The sequence below is a fragment of the Haliaeetus leucocephalus genome, unplaced genomic scaffold (assembly GCF_000737465.1).
Source record: "Haliaeetus leucocephalus isolate CR32 unplaced genomic scaffold, Haliaeetus_leucocephalus-4.0 Scaffold616, whole genome shotgun sequence".
NCBI lineage: Eukaryota > Metazoa > Chordata > Aves > Accipitriformes > Accipitridae > Haliaeetus > Haliaeetus leucocephalus.
The window spans coordinates 3,868,887-3,886,113 of NW_010973052.1; the positions used below are offsets into that span (position 1 = coordinate 3,868,887).

The following is a 17,227-nucleotide window of genomic DNA, read 5'->3' on the forward strand; positions in this document are numbered from 1 at the left end:
CTAAGTTTGGGAGGAAAACCAGGGATTGTAAATAGCAATGTATACACCACTGTCAACACGTACTGAGTTTTCTCTCCTATAGCATAACACAACAATCAAAATTGTAGGAACAGCTAATGTGCTTTACATAGCACTGTTTTGCTTTGTTTCTTCAGGATATAGTAGATCCTCGAAAACTGCCTCCTGTGGTTGGCTGGAAGAAATACCCACTGTTTTTTGGGACTGCAATATTTGCTTTTGAAGGAATTGGTGTGGTAAGTGCTTTTTACTGACTTAAAAAAATTTGAGTTTGTGCTAGACGATGGGACACCCGGCAGTTTTACTCCTGTTGTTATTTAGTTGTTTTTGTTGAAACAATAATCTCCCATGTTGATATGAAAAGGGTTAATTTATCTTGTCAAATGAGGCAAAAGTTGAGGACACAACATCCCCTTCAAAGGGGAGTTTGGTGAATAATGATTGCTACTTGGGACACTTAGCACCTTCCCAAATTACAAGAATGTCTTCAGTTCTAAATAGAGTGAGACAATACTGTAATAATAACTAGTATCATAATATGCTATATAATAATTTAATACTCAGCTAATAATATGATGATACTATAATTATAATGATTCAGCGGCTCAGTTTTAGGTGATGAATGTGTAAAAATAGAAAGCTATTCAGCATCCTTCTTTTCCTTTGGGATCACAGAGGACAGTTATTTATTAGAAATGTATTATTCTTCCTGCTTCAAACTTGTCTATAGATCTGACTTGACAGAGATGGAGTTGATAAGAAAAAGGATAGAAATTTAAGAATATTTTTTTAATTCATGGCCTTCTTACAATGAAACTCAGTTCCTCATTGTTTCCTGAAAGATGTCAATTAAATAGATTTATCACTGAAAATTCGGGTTTTAAAAGTGGATCTTTTTAAATCTCTTACTTTTTCCTGATTCTAAGGGCTTTCTGATTGCATCTCACACTAGCAAAGTTTGCAAGATAGCACTTTTGTTCCACATGGCATATTTTAAAAATGTAGCCAAGGAGGCTTCTGGGAATGGTAGGTCATAATGTCTTTAAACTGTTGGGAAATTACTATATACACTTTATTTGCTACTAATATAATTATGCACTTCAGCAAGTGTTACTGTATGCTTAAAACTAAAAAAACCCAACCCTAAAACCCAAATAAAACAACACCTCCACCGTCCAAAAAAACCCCAACCAAACCAACCCCAAACCAGCATGCCATTAATCTGAAATGATGGTCATGAATGTAACACAGGAGAGTTTTTTCAAATCTTTTTTCTTTTCTGGAACTGTCAGCACTGCATTAAACCAGAATACACCCTGCTTCTGTATTATCACTGCCAGAAGAGCTGAATAGGAAAACCTTTTAACTCCTATTATGTTGCAAAAGTGTGTTTTCACGCATGGGATATGTGGATCTAGTGACTGCGAGTCTGCATTTCTCAAACTGTTCTTGACTGTTTCTCAAACTGTGAACTGACTGATGCAGAGGTTTAGCTGCCATATTTCTGAGTGTATCCGGACATCTTCCCTTTTGTGATCTGGAAGTTCCGTCATAGAAGATCAGCCATTTGTCTGGGATTGTTTGATGCCTACAAGTCTTGGGCAAAAAACCCATACTCAGTGAATCAGATTGCGCTATACTAAGCTTGTTGCTCTTAAATTGTATATTCTGTCTGGGACAGACTGCATTTACTGCATGTGGGGAAATGCAAGTCACGTACAGTGGGTCTGATATGTATCCCAGTTGTATTAGATTTGCTCATGTACTGCCCAGCACGTGGGTGTGTATTTGTAGCCAGAAAATCCCAAATGAGAGTCCTGTGAGCCTCAGGAAAGTGTGGAAGGGTTCCCATTTGGTAGTAGTAGTTTATTGAATTATAGGTAGGGAATTGATGTATGGTAATTATTTTCTGCCACATTAGATGCCACGTTAGACAGCTCCTTAAATTTCCATCAGCAGTAGGAACACTGACTTCTGATGTAAACCTTTAAAGAACTGCCCAGAGCATTGTGCTTGATTGAATCCCTGGCTGTTACTAATGACATCTTTAAGAACTCCAAACTTTTTTCCTTCTTTTATTCAAGAGCATATAATGTAGGGTTCATTCGAATTGTACCTTTAAAGCATAAAAATATTGCTTGATATTATTAGATAATAGCATTACACAGTTGCATATATTTCTGTATAGGCAGTCTCAATTTCTTACTTGATCATAATTTACTCTTCAAAGGAAATGAAAAGTGCATTTTAGTTTTTTCACTTTGTTACTGATGTTTACAAACTAATTAGATGTTTATATTCTTTATGGTTTGATATACTTTGTGTGTGTGTTTACATTACACAAGACCATTAAAATAATGCAGGTACCTTTACAAATTAAAATTATAGTAAAAGTGAAAATCTAGAGCTTAAAAGTTTCTTATTTATATGTAAAATGATATTAATATGTCTTTGCCTCTCGGGGATATTTTGAACATTCATAATGTTTGCTGTGCATTCTTTGCTGTAGTTGCATGCACCATAGAGAAGATTTGAAGAAAAAAATTACTTTATGGATTTGAATAATCAGTACTAAATAAAGTTGTTTAAGCATGAAATAAAAAAGATGAGTGAAGCAGAGGCACACATTTCCACTCTAAATAGTTAATATTTCATACAGTTCTTGGTGATTGATTTAATTGGTAACTAGTTATTACAGCTCCGTAAGTTACCATCATAGACTGAACTGTGATATATCTGTATGTGTGTTTGTGACCTCTTGCAAATGTGAAGTGAAACACATTTAAAATTCTTTCACCGAGATGTGAGCTAATGCGTTTCAATTCACATTACAATGCATTAAGAATATTCACATAGTCAGTTGCTCAGTTGTGATAACCTGTTACCTTGTGTCTTAATTACTGTTTTTATATCCATGTGGTTGAATAGTTCCAGTAAGGAAAAGAAACTACACTATTGAATTAGATTGACTCCTTAGTCTGCTCTTTCTGAGTGCCGGCACTCAAAATGGATTTCCCTAATCTTGGTCTTGATGTTAGAGACTTGATTTTAGATTTTATTCTGGAAAGTCTTACAAATAACACTTATTCTGTGAAGCTATCTGAATATTACATTAAAAACAGAAGGCTTGAGGTCTTAATTTTATCAGAAAGTTTGATTATGGTTGATTCATTTTATGCAATAAGTTAGCCTTAAGCAGTTATGAGGCCTCATTTTTCCTTTTCCTTGATTCCAAACATTCTTTACGCTAATTCACACCGTACTCATCTGAGAGCTGCGAGATTACTGAATGTTATGAACAGGGACAGCAAATGAAATTCTGAGTTTTTTGGGCTGGTTAAATTATCTTAAGCAGAACCTGACGTGAAAGGAAAAATGCCCTTGGTGTGGTTTCTCTGCCACCATTGTTCTGTTTAAAATGGTCTTTCCTGCTAGGAATATTTAATGATCAACAATTTGAGTGGAGGAATAAATGACCTATCAGGCATTGTATAAAACAGTACACCTTAGCCATAGCAGTCAGGAGGATTTCTTTTCAAAGATACTTCATTGATTCTGTTTTTATTAACAGGGGAGTGGCTAACGTAGACAGAAAATAATTGGCAGTTCATAATGCCATCATGCTCAGTATGGAAACATCTGTTTTTCTGGTTTCTTTGAATCAAATAATTGGCTGCAGGGAAAATACTCTAGCTCCGATTTTTCTCATCCTGTTGTATAAAAAGGTTTTTATATATTGATTTTTAGATATTGATTTATTTTTCTGTGTTCTTTTAGTTCAGCACTTGTCATCACTTGAAGTATGACCATAGTTCTTCAGTAACTCTATTAAAATTAGTGAGACTAATTAAACAGAGGAGTCTAAAGTCCTGTTCACTTTGGGAAAAGGGAAAAGTGATTCTGGAAGGTGCAGTGATTCAGCAGATTCCTAGTAGGATTTTCTTCTTGATCTTGAGAGAGCGTATTTCTCTTTTAGATGGTGTGTGTACAAACATGGGTTTTGGTTAAAATCTGTCATTTAGTTTAGGACTGATTAGCTGTCCCTGTGTAAAAAGAAAATCAGCAGTATGGAAGTAATTTGGAGTATTGTTGCTTTGGCTATAGTCGATCTGTAGATAAATAGACTTTAAGAACTTTAGTTTTACTAACTTGTGTCTGTAGTAACTCCAAGGAGGAAGGGTAGCTTATTTATAATTGAAATATAGAATCTCAAATAAACCAAGGCAGTGCCTCGAAACTAGTACTTGTGTAATACTAAGATCTAGTTAAACATTTCATCAGCCAGTGTTATAAAATTATTTCGTGATATTTTCATTAAAATAAAAATAATTAATGTGATGAATTGATTATATTAGTAAGATGATTTGAGCTGTTCATTTCTGCCTGCGAGATCAATCTAAACTCTTATTTGATGGCAGACTTGAACAATTTTGTCATTTTGGTAAAGTCCAGGCAAGTTGTTCGTTTGTTGCTACAACTACTACAGCAGAAATAAGGTTAGTGCTGTCAAAGGGCTGATTAATGTTAATGCATGCTAAACTCTGAGTGATAGTTGTAACAGGATTAAAAAGTGCTGCAGTCTGTTGCTTGTGCTGTTCATTTCTTTGCTCCCTGTTTTGAGCTGTCTGTAAAAATGGGGTCACTGCTGACTGGTATAAGGTACCTGCTGCAAATTGTGAATGTCTTGGCAGCCAGGTGGTAATCATCGCTGTGTGCTAACAGCAGGAGTTCGCAGCAGGGTGTCCTGGTTTCAGCTGGGATAGAGTTAATTTTCTTTCTGGTAGCTAGTGTTATGTTTTGGTTCAGTATGAGAAGAATGGTGATAACACACTGATGTTTTCCTTTGTTGGTAAGTAGTGTTTAGACTAAGTCAAGGATTTTTCAGCTTCTGATGCCCAGCCAGCAAGAAGGCTGGAGGGGCACAAGAAGTTGGGAGGGGACACAGCCAGGACAGCTGACCCAAACTGGCCAAAGGGGTATTCCATACCATTTGATGTCATGCCCAGTATAGAAACTGGGGGGAGTTGGCCTGGGGGGGGATCACTGCTTGGGAACTAACTGGGCATTGGTCAGCGAGTGGTGAGCAATTGCATTATGCATCACTTGTTTTGCATATTCCAATCCTTTTATTATTATTGTCATTTTATTATTGTTACTATTATCATTATTAGTTTCTTCTTTTCTGTTCTATTAAACTGTTCTTATCTCAACCCACGAGTTTTACTTTTTTTTTTTTTTTTTTCCCCAATTCTCTCCCTCATCCCACTGGATGGGGGGCGGAGTGAGTGAGCATCTGTGTGGTGCTTAGTTGCTGGCGGGGGTTAAACCATGACACAGGGGTACCCAGTGCTCCCTTAATACTGAGTTAGCAAACAGCAACTGAGAGCTCAGTACTGCCAGTCTGGTGGCTATCATTCATAGTGTTTAGAGTTGATTTGGGATTTCAACACTAGACAATAATACGTTGATTAGGAGATGATTGATTAGGCTTCAGGTTGTGCCAGGGGAGGTTTAAATTGGGTATTAGGAAAAATTTCTTTACTGAAAGGGTTGTCAGGCACTGGAACAGGCTGCTGAGGGAAGTGGTGGTGTCACTGTCCCTGGAGGTATTCAGAAAGCACGTAGACAAGGCACTTCAGGACATGGTTTAGTGCGCATGGTTGACGGTTGGACTCGGTGATCCTGAAGGTCTTTTCCGACCTAAACGATTCTATGATTCTATGAAGAAAATGTATATTCAGCCCTCAGTGGACCTTTTTGAGTACAAGGCTCTGCTGGGGATGGGAGGATCTGCAGCTGCTTCTTTCCCTTTGTGCTTTAGGTTCTCTCTGTCTGTGGGTTCCCTGTGCCAAATGATTCTACCTGGCAAATCATGGGGTTGGTGTTCAGGCCTGAACAGAAGAGAGTACCAACACAAATTCTTGAATGCAGGAGCTGCTGGTGGTATTATGCAGTGAATGTGTCTTTCACAGAACGTGTAACGTTATTCTGTAAGAACCATGTTCAAGAGCTTCTTTCATATTCCAAAGGTGAGTAGGTCTGTTTTTGTAGTGAATGTGAGGTTTTTGTTAGTGAATTAAAAAGTAACTTCAGATTGTGCTCCTAAGTGTGCCCAAAATATAGTAAAACCTCTTGAACATACTCTTCAGAATAGTGTAAAACCAAAGCCGTCAGGCTTGGATATGTCTGTAGCATTACCACGTGCAGGTTAATAGCTTTGCATAATGTTATGTTTATGTAATAGCAGTTACACTTAATATTTTGCGGTGAAATTCTTGTCGGCTTTCGCGTTCGAGGTATAAAAGCCAAATCCAAATGTGGAAGTGATATTTTAGTATAAGCTTCAGGGGGAATGAGGATGAAATAGATGCGTAACGTTTAAACAGGAAAGATAATTTTTCTTCTCTATTACATATAGGTATGCTAAGTTAAGTATGGTTTGTACAATTAAGTATGGGTTTTTTTCCCTGTTGAGTGCTGCAGACTGATTAGCCTAGCAAAGAGAAAATGTTACTTTCCAATGTTAATTTTAGGTCTGGAAAATAAGGCTTCTGATATTTTAGCCTGTTACTTGAAGATGTCTGTTCAAACTGCTTTTGAACTTGGCTATCACAGTTTTGCAGTAGAAGGTAGGGCGGTATTTGTATACCAAAAGACAGGCTCTGGAATCACATTAGGCAGCAGCTAACCAGTTCCAGGAGATTTAAAAAAGAGAGAACTAAGTGGATTATAATTTTAAAATGTCATTATTTGGATTTTGAAAGTGATGCAGATGAGCTTGCTAGGTCTGTGGCTTTGAGATAAAAGCCTCTCATTGTCAAAAAATCTTTCACCAGATTCGTATTATCCTTTAAAAAAATTAACGAAACCCAATGGCACTCTTCTGTTGTCTAAGGCCAGACTGGATTTGTCAGAAACAGACATTTAACAGGTAACATGACATCATCTAAATCTGCTTGGGGGCATCTCTGGACCAGGGTGTATCAGTTTCATTGGCATTCTTTTGAGATGGTGCAAAGGCTTGTATCATCAAAATACAAAAGGTGGGAGTTGTCAGAGGATGTTTTTGCATTTGGACGCCCAAGTGTAGGTGACTGAATGTGATGACTACGGAGATGACCTACTGCTAAATGTACATGGTAAACGTAGACTTTAAATGTCATGTCAGCAACAGGCATGTTACAGCTAGTGTGCAAAATCACATGGTTTGGATGTCTTCTGAAGATGATTAATGTAAGAGTGGAGGAAAAAGATTATGGGCCAATGTGTAGAAACAGAGAATGTTATTAGATGTAGCAGATTTAAAAAAAAAATGTTGTATCAGAAACTGTAAAAAAATTCATCATCTGCCATATTCAGCTGAATGTTGATAAAATCTCAGGCAACTTGATATTGCCTCTTTATCAAGTTAAATATTCCTTACTGATATCCTGCACTTCCTGAGTATGGAGAAACTTCCTTTTACTCTGGAGAACCATTTGTTTGTGCATATTCTAACTTTAATACTTCTTATATTTATGGCAAATCTTACTAACACAGACTCATGAGTATAACTTTCTTTCAGGCAGCATCCCATACCTGACGCTTGCTACATTCAAATGTTTCCTTTTCCATAGAAAACCTAAGATACACATGCTTTTACACAAAGAGGAAACTAAGGCATTTAAGTTTACTGCTTGCTCGCCTGAAATGTTTCTTAATCGTTATGTGATTCAGTGACTTTGGAGAAATGGGAAAAGAGCAAGAGTGACAATGTGCCAAGCTGTCATGTGTTCTGCTTTGCCAGCTTGAGCCAGGTAGTTTTTGGGGTCTGATACACATGGCTTCAGTGAGGCACAAAAGCTAATTCTTCTGTTTAAATGTGACCCTGTCTTGGAAAACTTGTCTGAAGTATACGTGCAGTAGAGCCAGAGTGAAACACATACTTCTTATACTAATTATATGTATAATTAAACAGCATAGTTAAATAATTTCAGGTAGAAATATTTTATGTAGTTACTTTGCTTTTTTGGTGTCAGATTTTTTCTTTCCCCCTGGCCCATCATCCTGTAATCCTTCTAAGCTGCTGCCATTTTGCACTTACTTGTAATGGTCTCAGGTAAGCAGGTTTCCTCCTGCTTTCCAATATGTTCTGAGTGAGTACTTGTCTGCAGTGTATGGAATTGTCTAAGTAATATTTAAATACGAGTCTTCATTATATGGCAAACTTTTTGAATATAGCTGTGAAGATGCAAAAATGTTAATAACTTTTCCTGGGGAGAGCAGGTAAATAAGAATAAATGCTTGCATCCTTAGTTTTAGACTTTCATATCTGTCCTTTAATTAGCAACATCTTAACTTTACCATCTATAATAGTTTTCTTCCCCGCTCTCTGAACAGCCTTTTCATTGATGAAAGTGGCACTGCAGTGTGTGTGCATGTGTGTGTGTATATATATCGATAAATAAAATGTAAGTACTAGTTTACCTCCTAAATATTTTGTGAACATATTTATTTTCTAAATTAAATCTACTGCAAATCATACAGTAATTTACATTTATTGGATCAAACATGATGGAGACAAGTTTTTAAAAAAAAAAAGCAATTTTATTGTATGGCTCAAAATACTAGCTATTAATAGACCTATGATTTTGTCAAAGGACTTTTAAACTCAGTAGTGTTCTTGGATGTTCACTGAAGAATAATGTTCCTAAACTAAAAAATTTTTATGAATACGTGTTCTCCCAGATTTGAAAAAGCCCTAAACATCCACTGTTGAACACTTCTGCAAGCATCAATTGTGGCTCCCTAATAAACACTGTGGCTTAAAAATCATATCAATTTGTCAAGAGCAGCAGAAAAAAAAATCCTAAAGGAAATGGGAGAGGCGGAAAGGAAAATTATTGTCAGGGTGAAGGCATTTAAAATAAGAAGATTGTAATAGGAAGTGGTATGTTTTGTATTCTTCAACTTGTCTTTGTTGTGTATTCTTCAACTTCTCTTGTACTCGAGCTGTTTTGAGTGCTTCACGGAAGGAAGCGATGAGTGGTTTAGCTGTCAAGGTGCCATGCTCTCATGTCAAATGGAAGTGTATGAAACTTTCTGTTCTTCTAAGAAAAGCAAATACAATAATCAATGTCTTCCCTCCCTCTATATTGGATGGATTGATTTTTTTTTTCAGAATAGGGTGGTTATTTCTTTCAATGATGGTCATGTTAAAATGTAAGATGTGAATGCAAACCCCTTTCTATTGCTAGGCTTCCTATGTTGATTTTTAACTGTCTTGGTCCAGGAGTGTGCATGGCTGTTTTCAGTGTTCCTTGTCCCAGGATAGAGAAGTTTCTGTATTTGGAGTTGTAAAGCTTTGTAGGATCCTTAATCCTGTTTATTTCCTGTGATACTCATTAATCCTTGATGGAAAATACTGTCATTTATTTTTTCACTTCTGTAGTCATGGAGTTTGCTCAGCCCCATGCAGGACCTTGCGATATATGTATACTTTGTCCCATGCCACTTTAGAAGCTAAAGCAACATATGAGTGAAAGAGCATTTTTGATGAAAAGTCAGAAGACCTTTTGGGAAGACCTTCTGTTTTTTAAACCATTTGCTTTGAAACGGATTAAAGTTCATAGGTTGTTTGGCTCCTGCCTACAAAGAAGCAGATATGGATAAGTGAGAACTTTGTGTTCATTATAACTTATTTTAAGGTGATTAAAATTTGATGTGGGTTTGATCCTTGGCTGGCATAAAGGTTTAAGTGCCATTGCAGCTTTAGGAAACTTAATTTTTAACTCATGAGCCAGAAAGAGTCCAGAAATACTTGGTCATGTACTATACCTTGATGTATTATTGCAGTAGGTTGAAATACACTCTCCAGCAATGCTTGTGTTTCTAACTCATATTTTCGTTTATCACTTATCTTCTAGAAATTTTGAGAGTAGCGTAAGTTATAGAGGACATGTTAGGATATAGTATTGTATAGTCTGTAGGCTACAGTTCCAAATGCAGTGGGGCGGGAGGGAGTAAAACTGAAGAGTGTGGCTGGAACTGATTAATTAGGAACATAATTTTCTATTGACATATATGATTTGTTGGATAAAATTGCATATTAATATAAATGACAGCAAAGCATATAACACTTCAACAATTTTGACAGGACAAATGTTTTCAAATATTAGTGACAGAACTAATGCTGCTTTTTAGTTTTCAGTTTGCATTGTAGGGAAGTATTTCAGATTTCATTCATGAATAAAGTCGGATAAGACATGATAGTACACAAACTTGCATAGATTCTGTTAAATTTCAGAGCAAGCTAAAGATTAAATAAATGTCATAATGGAGTGATAAATAAGCTCTTAAGCATAAAAAAGTAAAAAGGAAAAAAGACCTTCTGCGGAAAATGCCAGGTTCAGGTGATAAGCGAAGTAGGATTTATAAAAATCCTTTAAGCATTGTTAAATCAAGGCCATCAAAATTGGGCAACAGATTTTTTTTTTTTTTTTTTTTTTTTTGTGTGGTTATGAGTAATTCTTTTTCCTGGTGAAACAGGTAGGAAGCTTCTTTGGTGGAATCTGAGAAGATTGGGTTTTGGAGTGATTGGAATTGCTCAGCAGATTTCAGAAGGTAGTGTTCTGTAATGAGAACTCAGCTTCTGGATTTATTTATTCTGTATAAACCTTTCACTAAAAATTGATGTACAGTCACTACTTGGCTTGTGTCTTTCCTACCCTTTTATTTGCAGTCATGAGGGATCTGTTAAGGAAAACTAGATTGTTTATTGCACTTATTCCAAAATAGCGATGTTCTGTAACTTCCTCGAGACTGAGCTTTAAAAATCTATCTAAAAGTGATGGAATAAAAGCTTGTTGCTCAAAATATTGCATAAGACTTTTTCTGTACAGTGAAAGAGGAGATGGACAAGGACAGGCAAGAAAAACATGCAATGTAATAATGACGTATGTTATGATCATTGTTTTACTTGGAGAAACCATACTTTTTCTGCAGGCAGTTCCCCAGTGTGCTGTAGGGTTGTAGATCTACCTTTCAGTGAACAAATGAATTCACTGGTACCTTCTGCAGACAAGAAGGAATGGGCCAGGCCTGGGCTCTGTTGGTTTGCTGAGGATTCAGTCTTCTGTCTTTGGGGGTTAGGTAGTAGAATTTGTGTTTACATACCTTGAATACCTTTGATATTATATATTATATATCAGCTTCCTCAGCTTTTTTGCTTTGAATGAACAGAGCTTTATTTTGTTGCAGTAGGACATGATTATAGATGGATTTTGTTTTTTTCTGAGTAAATGTTGATAAATATATTTAAATTTCCAAAATTCTTGAGTTGTCTCTACCTTAAACTAATCAAAACATCTGTATAGCTGTCTCTTCTACCTGAAATACTTACTTTAAAAGTGTAAGGGATGGAGTTTTGCTTCATTCTTGCCATTTTAGTGGTATTTCCTAAAAAAGGGAAAGATGACCATATGTATTTAAACATTAAGCATGTCTGCTATTAAGTTATTCATTACAAGATTAGTTTTTAGTGGCCATGACAATTAAATCACAATTTATCTAATTATCTGCAGGCTTAATTCTCTCGTAGTTTTTTTTGGTCCAGTCCTATAAAATGTACAGTTGAGTTAAAATTAGACAGTCCCCTGCAGCTTAGCTGTAGAAAGGCTGAGTGTAGCAGGATATTCAAGGCAAGGAATGAGGAGACAGTGGTATTACTGGGAGATGTTTATACCTACTTCATGCAGCTTGAAATGAAAGGGAAGATACTTTGCATAATGGATGATGGTAGATTAGCTAGGTTATTTCAAGGATTTGATTACGCTTCTTTGCCAGTAAGTTATGGGTACTTTTGAGTTATTTGGTGAATGAAAGGAAGATGGATTATGCTTGTTTTGTAAATTAAGAACCCAAAGGTTGATAGTTACTAAAGGAATAAAGTATTAAGTTTCAAGGAAGGTAATAGTAGTGACATGTGCCAGTGTGTCAAAAATGATAGGAAGATCTCTGTGAAGCAGGTGACAGAGAAAAAGATGGAGAACTTATTCTATTGAGGAGGAAGAAAAATGATGGAGAATGAGAAATTATTAAAAGGATCAGTTTTGTTTAAAATATCTGATTTCATAGGTGTTTAAGGCTATGACAGAGGACTAGTGTGAACTGGGGTCAAAAGAGCATGAAGCAGAGCATGGAAATCAGAAGCAGGGAAAAGACCCATTAAAAAAAGTTAAAAAAAAAAAGCTCTTTGAAACTCTGAAAGTAAACTCATCTCATGGATCTCGCACTTCTCTCACCTCCAGCATTCTGCCCCCGTTGACCTTGCTTGGGAGAGAAGATTATTCCCCAACGTTTTCTGTGACCATAGTATTTCCCATCACTAGGTTGTGCAGTGGCTGTATATGTGGTGATAAGTTATAGGTCTGAAGAGTGTGGGAGGTGTTGGACTAGATTAATGATACTGCCTCTTATAGCAGAAATGGTTGTCTGAACAAGGGTAGAGCAATGTCAAAGCTTTAGTAAGAGATACTGGATTGATGCAACATCCTTTTTGAATGAAGATGTTATGATGCAAGTATTGGACAGAGAGAATCTGTCCCATCATCCAGGTCCTTAAGGATATTAATCAGCATCATCCCTACGATCAACCCTGCAGGAGCAACATAAGTAACCAGTCTCCAGTTGAACTCAGTACCCATTGAGCCCTCTAGTCCAGACTGTTTTTCACCCAACTTGGAATCCTGCCATCCAGTCCCCATCTCTCTACTTTGGTTACAAAGGATGCTGTGGGATCCTGCATGGATAGCCTTGCTCAGTTAAAGTAAATGACATCCCCTGCTTTCCCCTTGTCTATAGAGCCAATCTTTTCATTAGAAAGGGCCATGAGATTGGCTAAGCGTGGTTTATCCTTGATAAGTCCATGCTGGCTTGGCAATTCAGAGCATGCTTTGTGCAGGTGAGGTGACCATTGCCCTCAGCCCTGCCCTGAGGAAGGAGCACCTCATAGTCCCTGTAGCCTCAGATCTGGACGGTGTCTTCCCTCAGGAGTTTGTCTTGGTCCAATCCCCTGACCGTGCCAGGGGTGGCCACTCAAGCTGGTGCAGGGGACCTTGCCCTGCAGCAAGTCACCACCTCTGTTACGGAGATCCAGCGGTGGCGCGCAATCTTGAGCAATGTCTCCGGGCTCCCTGCGCACCCCCTCCTACAGCAATGGCTGTGCCAACTGCCTTGGTCCTGCTTACTGGAGCTCCGGAGGAGTCAAGTCCTTGGGAGGCTGGACCCGAGTCCCCTCGCTGCGTCGCAGCGTTTCCTGCTCAGCAGGGTAACTGCGCTGTCTTTTGGCTCCCAACTGCTGCTCGCTTACCTCCTGAATGCTGCCGGGTGCTGCACGCTGCTTCCTCCTGCCCTGCGCTCTGGACAGGGAGTGGAAGCCATCCTGCATTTGATATAAAGCGTTGTGTATGTGTAACACGTCATTACCAATAATAGTTATTTATTAAAATCTGGTACAGTCATATAAACATATCTTTTCTTTTAATGTCTTTCTTTCAGAATGGCTATAGCCAGTGTTTGTCATACATATGTAACATTTTGCTATTTCAATTGAAAATGTAGCCGAAAAGTAGGATGTTTCTTTCTCTTCTGCATTTTTATGAATAGCCTGCAGGGTTTTTTTTTTCCTGAAAGAAGGCATAGGATCATAGAATAGTTTGGGTTGGAAGGGACCTTTAAAGGTTATCTAGTCCAGCCTCCCTGCCATGGGCAGGGACATCTTCCACTAGACCAGGTTGCTCAGAGCCCTGTCCAACCTGGACTTGAATGTTTCCGGGGATGGGGCATCGACCACCTCTCTGGGCAACCTCTGCCAGTGTTTCATCACTCTCATCATAAAAAATGTCTTCCTTATATCTAGTCTGAGTCTACCCTCTTTTAGTTTAAAACCATTACCCCTTGTGTTATTGCAACAGGCCCTACTAGAAAGTCTGTCCCCATCTTCCATATAAGTCCCTTTTAAGTACTGAAAGGCCACAATAGGGTCTCCCTGGAGCCTTCTCTTCCCCAGGCTGAACAACCCCAACTGTCTCAGTCTGTCCCCATAGGAGACGTGTTCCACCCCTCTGATCATTTTTGTGGCCCTCCGCTGGACCTCCTCCAATGCATGCATCCATCATAGTGAACGGTCCTGTAGTCTTTGACTTGAGCTCCCTGACTGTGAAACCACAGGAAATTTTTTTACCCATTAGTAGTCCCTTATACATTGCTTTTGCAATTCATAGGGGCAGGCAGTCTCCAGGATCCCTTTCCTGCCAGAAGTCATGGTGCTAAAACATGAGATTTTTTTTCATGGCTGGCATGCGTATCTGAGTTCACTGCCCTCCTGCCAGGAGCGTACGAAATGAATGCTGGAGACTCTAGAAATCCAATCTCTGGGCCAGTGAACTTAAGAGACTCCTGATATCTGTAAGCTGGGCAAGCAATTGCCATTAAAGCTCTGAAGAGATAATATAGCTTGGAATAAGATCTTACTTTAACGATTTATGCTTGTTAAGATTCCCAGAAGCTGTAGAACATGGCAGAACTTATGCAGAAAATATATTTCGTTTATAATCACCAGAGAATTAACAGATACATGCTGAGTGAGCATTTTTATTACTGATCCAGCCCCAAATGCTGTCGGTTTGTAGGAAGTCAAGAATGGGAAAACCCAGATGAAGGGGAAAAATTGCCTGTAATTTTCATCCTTCAAAGCTCTTAATAAGGAGGTATATTAAAACAATCTAATTGCAACTGAGGACAAAAGAACCTGAAGTACCGTCTGTCCTACCTGGGAGGTCTTGATGTGAAATATAAAGAGATGACTTGATAGGTATTATATGGACACAGAACCTTAATTCATTTAGAGGAATGAATGTATTTTGTCTGTGTGGCAGTAAAGTAATACTTTCAGCCACATGTCTCCTTTTGTATTTTTCCTGCTGCTCAACACTGTCATGTAAAAATTGATTTTAGTTTTGAAACTCTTCCTGGTTTAAAATTTGCATTCTCAACCAGATAAAGTTACAGTGCAAGCTCAGATTGCTTTCTGGAGGAAAAACATCAGCAGTGGAGGCTCTGAATTATATGAAGAAGATCCTCAGTTAAGATGTATGATGTATTTTAATTGAAGATGAATGAAAATTTTGAAATGCCTCCAAATGTGCACCTTTTTAGAGATCTCTTTGTTCCCAAATATAAAATGACTTCTTCCGGATTTCTGGTGTAGGAGAAATATAACAACATGGGATGGATTGGCAGTGGTGATACTCAGCGATAGGTCAGGAAGTGAAAATCCAGGAGGAAAGGAATGATTGCCCTATAGAAAATAATATGGCAGCAATTCAAATATATCAATTTGTTTGTTAATTAGTGCATGAAATCTGCTTTTTTCAAAACTTACGTTGGTTAAATTGAAACCAGTAAATATTCAGTCATTTAAAAAGCAATTTTACATGATGGACATTAGCTTTTACAGGGCAGCCCTGTTGCACTGAAACTGTTTTGTCTGTATTAGATTTGACATAAGTGTTAATCAGATACAACAAGCTTGTTTAATTACGGTGCCGTACTGTTAATCAAATATAACCTGCATGTCTACTGAAAGATAAGCTGAACCGTGATCTTTATTCCACTGACTATGTTGACTAGATCTTCATTACAGAAGCTTGGACGTTTTACTTATATGTAGACGTACAACTTTAGGTGTCTTAATCTTGAACTATATCCCCTATTGAGTATCTCAGATGAGTGTACAGTTCTCCTGAAAGAGATAGGGAAAGTATGCTTGTCTAGGAGCATCCATGTACCTTTAATTTGTGTTTTAATGAAGATGTAAAAGGATGTGTTACGCTGATGAAATTCAAGGTGGGAAGAGCAGCATGTGAGCTTGTTACTTGGTTTTCCTGCCTTGCCTGGAAATTTTGTTTTGGTGGCTAAAAATGTAAGTTGGAACTTACTAAGTATATTTTTCTATATGCTATATAGTACATGTAAAAGGCAATCTTTCCAGCAAACTGCATGCAGTAATGGTTGTAATGCCTGTATCTTCACTCTGAAGTGGTGGCAAGCCCAGCAACGTCACTTGGCTATAGTTCGGGCTCAAAGCACCTACACTGTATTTAGGAAAAGCAGTGCTTAGTGTGCCTGGCCCTATCTCTGTCAGAAAAATGAAAAAGAACATGGGTTTGTATTCTGGTAGTCATGGATGTAAGCTTCCCTGCTGGGCAGAGCTGAGGCTGACTGCTGAGCATGAGCTTGTGTGTCAACTGTGTGCATGGTAGGTTTGTCTGTGAGGGAGACTGACAGTGCAGACATACCTAATAAAAATATGAGAATTACCCTTGGATTCTGAACAGTTCTGTTACAAAAAAATTAATGTTACCTTTATTGCCTATGTATTTTCATCTGGGCACCATAAGTTTCTCTCGTCAGTTTTTCTAACCTATAAACATTGCTTTATATTTCCACACTGATGCTGTTTTCCAACCAAGATAGGTGTTTTTCAGTATTTGAACTTTTCTATTGGGTGCATAAAACATTGTGATCTTCCAGGCTGTAAAACATTATTGTAATCTTATTTATCAACAAAATCACCTAAATTTTGGAAATCAGCTTTGAAAAGGGGGGGAGAAAAGTAGTTTTACTCTGAGGACATAAAATGTAATTGATTCTCCCTCTATTTCCAGGTACTCCCATTGGAAAACAGAATGAAGGACACCACACGTTTCCCACAGGCGCTGAACATTGGCATGGGAATAGTCATGACCTTGTATATCTCATTAGCCACTCTAGGGTATCTGCGCTTTGGGGATGAAATCAAAGGCAGCATAACTTTAAACCTGCCACAAGATATATGGTAAGTGCATATGTGATTTAAAAGCAGTAATCTAGAAGGCAAAAACATTATAAAGGTTGTTCCATGGATCAGTGCAGTCATAGTTGATAGATGCTCAAACCCTTTTAAAATTGGACTGTATATAGTATCTCTGTGCATTCTGCAGCTGAGCTGTGATCCTACCCAGCAATTTCTGGGACATTAAAAGGAATTGCATATGGAAACAGATTAATGATCTTTATAGTAAAGTATTCCATCTCTAGCAGGAGCTACTTCCCTGTATTGAAGGAGGGAATATGCAGTTTGTAACCAGCTATGTTGCAGTTCTGAAACCAGCTAGTTTTAACTTGGATA

At 37.9% G+C, this 17,227-nt stretch overlaps 1 protein-coding gene across 1 annotated transcript in view; it reads left to right on the top strand.

Moving 5' to 3' along the window:
• The window catches only part of SLC36A4 (solute carrier family 36 (proton/amino acid symporter), member 4), a 105,388-nt gene that overhangs the window by 22,980 nt on the left and 65,181 nt on the right, over positions 1-17,227 (top strand). The window contains exons 9-10 of the mRNA XM_010578271.1: positions 156-254; positions 16,725-16,894. Coding sequence (XP_010576573.1) covers positions 156-254; positions 16,725-16,894 — 269 coding nt within the window. The remainder of the gene's footprint in view (positions 1-155; positions 255-16,724; positions 16,895-17,227) is intronic.